Source organism: Brachionichthys hirsutus, unplaced genomic scaffold (assembly GCF_040956055.1).
Source record: "Brachionichthys hirsutus isolate HB-005 unplaced genomic scaffold, CSIRO-AGI_Bhir_v1 contig_611, whole genome shotgun sequence".
Taxonomy (NCBI): domain Eukaryota; kingdom Metazoa; phylum Chordata; class Actinopteri; order Lophiiformes; family Brachionichthyidae; genus Brachionichthys; species Brachionichthys hirsutus.
The window spans coordinates 174,811-182,788 of record NW_027180420.1 but is presented as its reverse complement, the minus strand read 5'-3'; the positions used below and the strand labels follow the sequence as shown (position 1 = coordinate 182,788).

At 42.4% G+C, this 7,978-nt stretch overlaps 1 protein-coding gene across 1 annotated transcript; it reads right to left on the bottom strand.

Moving 5' to 3' along the window:
• Positions 1–2,231: 2,231 nt before the first annotated feature.
• Positions 2,232–5,746, bottom strand: LOC137914800 (homeobox protein Meis2-like; the record flags this gene model as incomplete). Its single annotated transcript, XM_068758296.1, has 6 exons — positions 5,735–5,746; positions 5,067–5,293; positions 3,573–3,714; positions 3,298–3,348; positions 2,892–2,942; positions 2,232–2,420 (listed from the first exon to the last, which is right to left on the bottom strand). Coding segments are annotated over exons 1-6 (672 nt in total), but the record flags the coding sequence as incomplete, so codon positions are not given.
• Between the last annotated feature and the right edge of the window lie 2,232 nt (positions 5,747–7,978).

The window sequence follows — 7,978 nt, the reverse complement described above, 5'->3', positions numbered from 1 at the left end:
GCTGTACACACATGTACATAAAATAAGCTCAACGGGCCGCCTTCACAGTCAAGAGCCTCATCATCTCCAGAAAAACCAACTTTCACCAAATGAGATGTAGCCCAGGGCTATATATTAAAAATGCATATCAAAGCAAAGAAAATGGACGGGAGAGACTCTAACTAAATAAATTAGCATATCTAACTATCAAAATGCCTTAGTCTGCTCGATGGGAAGCAAGGACAGAAATTAATAATAAAACAGAGCCAAACACAAATGAATAAATAACGTAAATTATTCCACACATATGGGACAGAGATTGTTTCAGAGAGCAGCTGCAAAAGTTTTCCAGCCAAATGTAATTTCTGCACATTGTTTCCCATATTCAACGTTTTAAGCATGAAAAGCTGGGCGACCGGGTGTTTACGCTGGTGAAGCTGCAAACTATTTAAACACAAGGCTGCCATCATGTTCACGTTTTCAACTCAGCAGTTTCACTTTTTTTTGCAAACATTATATCCACTGAAGCATCGTGGTACACACACACACACACACTGCTCAAATATTATGCATTGTACTTACAAATTATGACATAATAATATTTGTCAAATCCAGCTATAGAATAAAAGAAGTGCAATGGGAAATAAAATATCCCCTCAAAACTGAGCTAATGAGGGGGCCAGTCCAATTGACTTCAGGATAAATGACATGCCATGCACCTCTCTTTGTTTATTGCTGATGCTGATTTGCTTTACTGGCATATCACATTTGTCTTTTAGCAAAATATTTCCCACAATCGGACTGATGACAACGCTGGTGCCTGAGCTCTGGAGGCACAGTTGGAAATTGGCTTTGGTATCAACCATCTGCCGCGAAACTAAACAGGCCAGTTTATCTAATCTCTGCAATATAAACAACAGCATGCCTCATTTCTACACTTGTGTTGGAGGACCACAATATTGTAGTTTACACCGTATTCCAAACCAACGTCGACATCCTCGTTCTCATTATGCCCCGCATGTCACCCTTTGCGGGGCCGCTGCGTGGCCCTGGAAACGCGTTCAAAGGGAATCCACCGGTGTTGGGCCTATAGCCAGACCCAACAGATGCAGCGCAGTGACTTTGCATAACACTTAAATCTGCTTTAATTCCTAATAGGCTTGGCCTTGAGCAGCGCAGATATTAACTAGTCACTTTGCTTTTATCACAGCCACGCAAGACGCAATATTTCAAAGATATCAACTCCATAATACACTGTCAGCTCGATCCATATTGTGGGGGGGGGGGGGCTGCGTTTATTACACCGAAAATGTACGTTTTAAACCAGGAAATCGATCGTCAAATTTAAAGCTACTGTACTTCAGGTGCATATAATTGAATTCAACATGATGGAGCCTCCAGCCATAAAATGGAGAGCAGAGGAGAAAGTCACTGCAGCGCAAACCGCACGGCAATCAATGCGAAACAATTAAACACATTAACATCAACAGCAATGGAAGGCCTCCAGACGAGCCATCATATGCCTTGTGAACTTGACATTGATGGTAAGCCTTTCGTACTTAGATCTATTTCAATAGGCTATACCACTTTCTCCACCTCTGCAGCAACAAAAATCCACAGCTTTACGCACACACCAGGCCCTCTGCAGCTCCCACAGCCCCCCCCCCCCCAACAAAAAAATAAAGCCCTCTTCTTTTTAAATATTGGCCTAAAGCTGCAGCTTAACGCTGATACCCTGATTTAACGTTAAACCTGCGCAACAGATAATTGCCTCGCGCTTTTTTTTTTTCTTCCAGCGCGCAACTCTCTGTAGCGCAACTTTGCAAGGCAGCGATATTCCACACGCGCACCCTCTAGCACGCACGCACACGCACGAGCACGCAGGGACGCATTACGCACACATGACCGGCCCTAATCAAAAGACTAAAACAATAACCCAGTCTATTGTATCACATCTAGCTTTTGACCTTAGACCATCGATCGGCAGATTTTCCTTGCAGAACAGCGCATGCTCTATTTACTGATGGCACAGCGGGGTCGCGCACTGAGCAGCGGCTATAAGTAGTATAGAAGGATTACTAAAACACAAATCTGATTTTTTTATTATTATTATTATTAAACAGTTTATTATTAATATGCAACGCATAAAAAAAATCCGTAAAGCTCGTGAGCAGCAGAGACGCATGCGCACACACACACACACACACACACACACACACACACACACACACACACACACACAAAAACAGCACCACGTAATGGATAGAGAGAATAAAGCCTCTGTTACTTACGTGATCTGCAAGGTTGGTCGACGATCCCGAGAGTTCTTCATGATCTGATTTCGAGTTGCCATCCCGTTCGTCAATAACTAGATCTATTGGCATTTTTCCTTTCAAACAACTGATGTACCGGTGGCAAAAATTGTCGCAGAGCTCGTGCACCTATAAAAAAAAAAAAAAAAAAAAAAGGAGGAAAATATTTGTTTTAGGATGGAGAGAGCAGCCAGTCCAAGAATAACTCCAATAAGGGGCGTCATCGGCGGCGAGGAAACAATAGCGAAATGACTGTGGTGCGTATTTTTCTCCTGAGACTCGAGCAACAAGTTGAAGGACAAAAAAATAAACAGCACGCCGTAAGCCGGGGAAATAATGATCTATTGGCTCTAAACCTGTGGATCGATATCAGTGCGCAACGTGAGCAAAGCGACTCAAATGTATTTTATCGATAGACATAAATAGTCGACTAAATATAGGAGCATTTTTATTAAACATTTGAAACTTTTTCTTGATCCATGCTCGCTATTTTTAGTACAGCGCCTTTAATAAATGCAGCAACATAAAATTAGCCCACAGGCTGTTTGTGAAGCCTTAAGGGAAAAAGGCTTGAATATTAAGATTTATTATAATATTTACCTTTTCTAATTCCAAGAGGTGAAACCGTAATACTTGTATGGCTTGTATCATCTGGAGAAATAGAGCACAATAAAGAGCACAGTTTACTTCACAATATTTGCAAGGCGATATTATTTTTTATTTACAGTTATTATATGAAAATCTGCAAGACAAGCAGGAATAACTAACATTATTTTAAATTGAAAGGAGAATGAGGTCAACCATCACACACCGGTCAAATGAGCCAGTTTGAGGTGCAGACTGAACAATGGTCACACAGCTTCACCTCAAAACTGATCTGACATCTGTGCGGAAGTTGAAATCATATGTTCACATATTACTGCGTGATGCCGCGGACACTCCAAAGAGGGTATAACCACAGCGCCGCGGCAATTACAGTGAGACAGAGGTCAGAATGGGCGCTTACCAAATTGTCCAACTCTGGATTTGATGAAAATAAAGGTTTTTCTGCTCGGACCTAAAACAATAAACCAAATGTCAAAGTCAGTTTGACACGAAATGTGCGTGGAATGCATTCTTCATCCATGCAACTATTACTTTAGTGGAAGTCATGCGCACACTTTAATTATATCAATAAACATTTGTATTGCAAATAAAAAAATATGAATCTGGCAGAAATCCATATGCGCCATGACGCAGCCACAACATATACAGATAGATATTTAATATTTCCAAATTGACCTGCTTGGCAAAGACAGCAATATCCTCATTGAAGGAGTCTGAGGAGCAGACGTCGCCGCCTGCTACGCCGGGCTCCCTCGGAGTACACGTCGCCAACTCGCACTTCTCAAAAACCAGTGCGAGCAGTGGGAATAATGGGTGACTGCAAGAGGGGAAACACAGCCTGAGTACACGCAGAACAGCGGCTCCACAATGCGCGCTGCAAAAAAATGTCTGTCCGCTCCATGCACAAAAATATTTACTTGTGGAAAAAACACAAGGTATATAATTTATTTTCCCTCGGGATTGTTTTAGATATTTTTTTCTAGGCAGACCGAAATCAAAACAACAAACCTGGATTTGGAATCATTGTTTTATTTAAAAGCTGGTTTGTGTTTGAAGCATAACGCATCTGGAATATTTTAATCCTGATTTGGAGACATTTTAGACTCAATATGATATTGATTGACTTGTTGATGCTGACATTTCTTGCATTGCCAACTAGAAAACGGCCCGAGACGTCAACAAAGATACAAAAAAGGACTGACACGCACAACAGAGCGTTCACTGGGCTTCTAGACAAATTATTCAGCCATGTAGAAAAAAATTCACGATGAAATAACCATTGCGTTAAGACGCAGACGCACAGAGGCACCGTTCCTTTCTTATTTAAACTAGTGTTCAAATTGTGGCAGGCCAGTGGATTAAAACCTAATTTCTCTTTCAGCATTATAAAATAGTCACGCAATTATTTTTTAGAGACTGCATTATAATTTCAGAATGAAACTCTTTGTAGAACTTGACAAAAGTGACATCCTTTTATTAATTTATGTCGTTTATTTTGCGTCAGAACAAAGAAGTTAATGCGAGAACTAAAGAGATGAAGCGGATTTATTCTGCTCTACACTCGGGATTATAACGATGCACTGGATTATAACTATCTGCGTGTTCGTGAGAGCATTAATAAAGTTCTGCGATGCTCCGCGAGCGCGTCTAAACACTTTCATTATTTAAGAGCAACTTTTTAAAGGTATAATTATAAGTCTGTGTGTCAGTGCAAAACAAAGAATGAAAAGTTTAGAACTAAATAAGAATTTAAATAAATGCAGAATATTTCACGGTTATAAGTAAAATAATTAAAGTGAACCCAAAACAGGGAAAAACTTCTCTAATGTTGAAAAGTGTTTGCATTATATTTCCTTGCTGTCTGTGATAAACGAGCGTCCCATATTATTTCACAGCTTGCATTGTCTTCCTCTTACTTACTGCTGTCTTGACGATGCCTCCTAAAACGCGTCTAAAATTTCACATCAACAAAACTCCATTGACCAAGGGGTCCAAAATTACGATCCATCCTGCGCAAAAAAACTTATTTATAGACTATATATGTAGTGGCGTGAGGGATAATCCAACAAAGCAAACTTATAAAAATAAAAAAAAAAGAAGAAAAAAAAAAAGAAAGAGACTTCGGGGGGGAATCGTAGACGTCGGCTCTTTGGTTGATGCAAACCTTACCCATAAATTTGATCTTTATCCCTCTTTAAAACGTCGTTGACAGCGGAGCCCATGCTGGTGGGCATTACGTTTGGATGAGGAGCGTGGGCTCCGTAGTGCTGGCTGGCGTGCAGCGGCGGTCCGTGGTTCAGATGGTGGACCTGCGGGAGCGGCCGGGGCGCATGAGGGTCCCCGTACATCGACGCCGTGACTCCGTCCATCCCACCGTAATGGGCCAGTTCATCGTACTGGGAATAAAAATCACAGGAAAAGTCAACGAGCAACCTAAACAAATATGGAAAGAACAAAAAAAAAAAAAAAAAGCGTGCGTGCCGTCTCGTTTGGAATGTACGCAAAGCTGTTGCGCAGAAAAGTGTCACATATTACATCTGAGGAACGGTTTGCCATTACCAAAAACATTATCGTTTAGGTGCTCCGCGAAATAGAGTTTGCTGGGTGCGAAGAGCGAATTAGTTTGGAGTCTCCTGTGAAACTGCTCCACGACTGTCGGCAAAAGCGGAGGCTCTGTCACTTTGCTTGAAGCGCAGGGGCGCAGAAAAAATGTCGAATAAAAGCGCCTTTGATAGGAAAACTTTGTGCATTTGCCACCACCCGGACCAGAGGTTATCGATACGAGGGCCTCCCTACAGTGGATTTGAGCAACTAAGTGTAGGAGATTTAAAACCTACCCTTTGCGCCATCAGGCTGCGCTCCAATAAACTCCTGAATCTGCCGTATATTTAATATCCCAGTCCCGGTTAGAAAGTGGTTTAATGGCGAGATTCCTTCTCCAACCAACTTTGCGACTTCTCCTATGAGCCAGTGTGGTTCAGTTGAAATCGTAGCATCAGGGAGTTCTGCAAAATTGTTCTTGTTTTCCTTCTTTCCTCGGATAAAAAAAAAAAGAAAAAAAAATGCGCAAAAGTAAAGGTTACAATCGGCCCATCAACAACCTGCATGTAACTAAACTGTCGTGTCTCATGGCTTTTTGCCACTCCAGCTGTCAATCAAAGCCAGAGGTTGTCAAGGTAATGAATGAATGACGGTTGGTGATGATGTTCGAGAAGGACGAATCTTTTAAGTCCGGTTTTTTTATCCCGCAAGTCCGCGCGTCTCCTTTAATGCGTCCAGATCGCTATCTTGTTTTATTATCGCCGAAAAAAGAATGGAAAAAGCCGTAGAAATGAAGAGACCGAGACTCGGATCTTTCCTTTCTTTCCCCCCCCCGGTAGGTGTTTCGTCTATCTGGCGAAGCTGAGATGAGTGAGTGTCAGCGAGTGTTGGCAGGTTGGCTGCTGGCTTGCTTATAGAAACGGAGTCAGTACGCAGCGCGGAGCGGTGGGCGAATGAAATGACGGATCCCGGAAGTCGTGGTGGCCATAGCCAGTCCTGCAGCAGCTCCAGAAAAGAGAGAGGAGAGACCAAATCGTGCGATATGCAGAGAGGCGCGGGGACGGCTTCAACTCCGCGCTGGGGGTAAAAAGGCAAAGCAACGCAGCTCCAACTCCCACCCAGTTCCTTTTCACGGAGAAGAATCCTAAAGAAAAGAGCAGGAAAAGACTAAATGAGGAAGGTTTGCCAGCGCGGATTCTCTGAGTTAAATAACACACAACGCAGGCTGCGTTAAACGTGAAATATTCATATTCAAACTTTTACGCACAGCTGCAGTTAAATAATGGTTCATACTTATAGCCATGGTAGAAGTTTAAAACGTTATTCACATGTATCCTTACCCACAATAAAGTTTAATATACGAATATCACTCTTGCTCTCTGTGTTGTGCTTGTAAACCAGTGTGTCTCATATATGCGTAATACCTCCTAATCTTACAGCTAATTATTGCTCTGGTCTTTTTTTCTTTTTTTTAAAGCAAATTAAACGAGAGGCAACACCTCTCCAGCCCCAGAATGAAGTGTTCCAAGAGGAAAGAGGATCTTTTGTGGAAAAAGTCATTTTGTATGTTTCTTTCGTCCAATCCCTGTTCTTGATAGGAATCCATGCCTTACCTCAGAGCAGTCAATTATCAAAGCTCCCCAAGATCATCAATCATGTGAGGGAGATTGAAGTTTGGAGGAGGAGCAACGCTCCGGCCATTGATTGCAGTGATGCCGTTTTTAGAGTCTGGGCACTTTTACGCACAAAACAGAAGCAGGCCATTTATCCCTTTTAATATTTAGTTCCATCAATACTAATATGGCATCGTGGCTGCATTGACAGTTTCTTGCATAAAGGCTCCATTTGCAGCTCCGTGACATTTTTGATGGTGGAAATTAATTATTCACAGGTTAGGATTAAGGAAGACACATCACGCTCTGGGAGATGGGCTGCGGCTACCGTTGGAGGGTCAATAAACTCTCCCAAAATACCCAGCAGAGTTGCTCAGGGTCGATTACAGAAATAGCAGTGTGTTTTTTTTTGTGTTTTTTCAAGGAAAAAGGTTTAATAAATGAAATCGTGACAACAGTTATGTTTGTTGGCATAAAGGGGGGGTGGGAAGTGCAGGACTGCAGGGTTTGACAAACGGCTGTGTGGACATTTCAGCGCGCAATACCCCGGGAAGGAGCTGCAGAGCGGTGCGCAGAGAGCCAAGGCATTCACCGCGTCTCCAACTCTCTGCCACTCTGTAAACACAGCCAGCTCGGCAGACCCTCCTCCACTGCAGAATGGCATTTTCATAAGCTAAATATCGTTCTCATTGATTTGTTCACTAACGCTTGACTTTTTTTTCTTCTTCCTGCATCCTCCATGTCTGGACAAGCCTGGTAAGTAGCAGAGACCTTCCAGTGTATCTCCCGCTTTGTTGGGGACGCGTGTCCTTCCAAGGTGCAGCAAAGGGAAAGTTTGAAAACGGAACTAGAAAATCATGCAAATTGTATTTTCCGTGCAGTCTTTCCTGCTTTTACGCGCGTGTCGTATTTTCCAAATATCAAAGA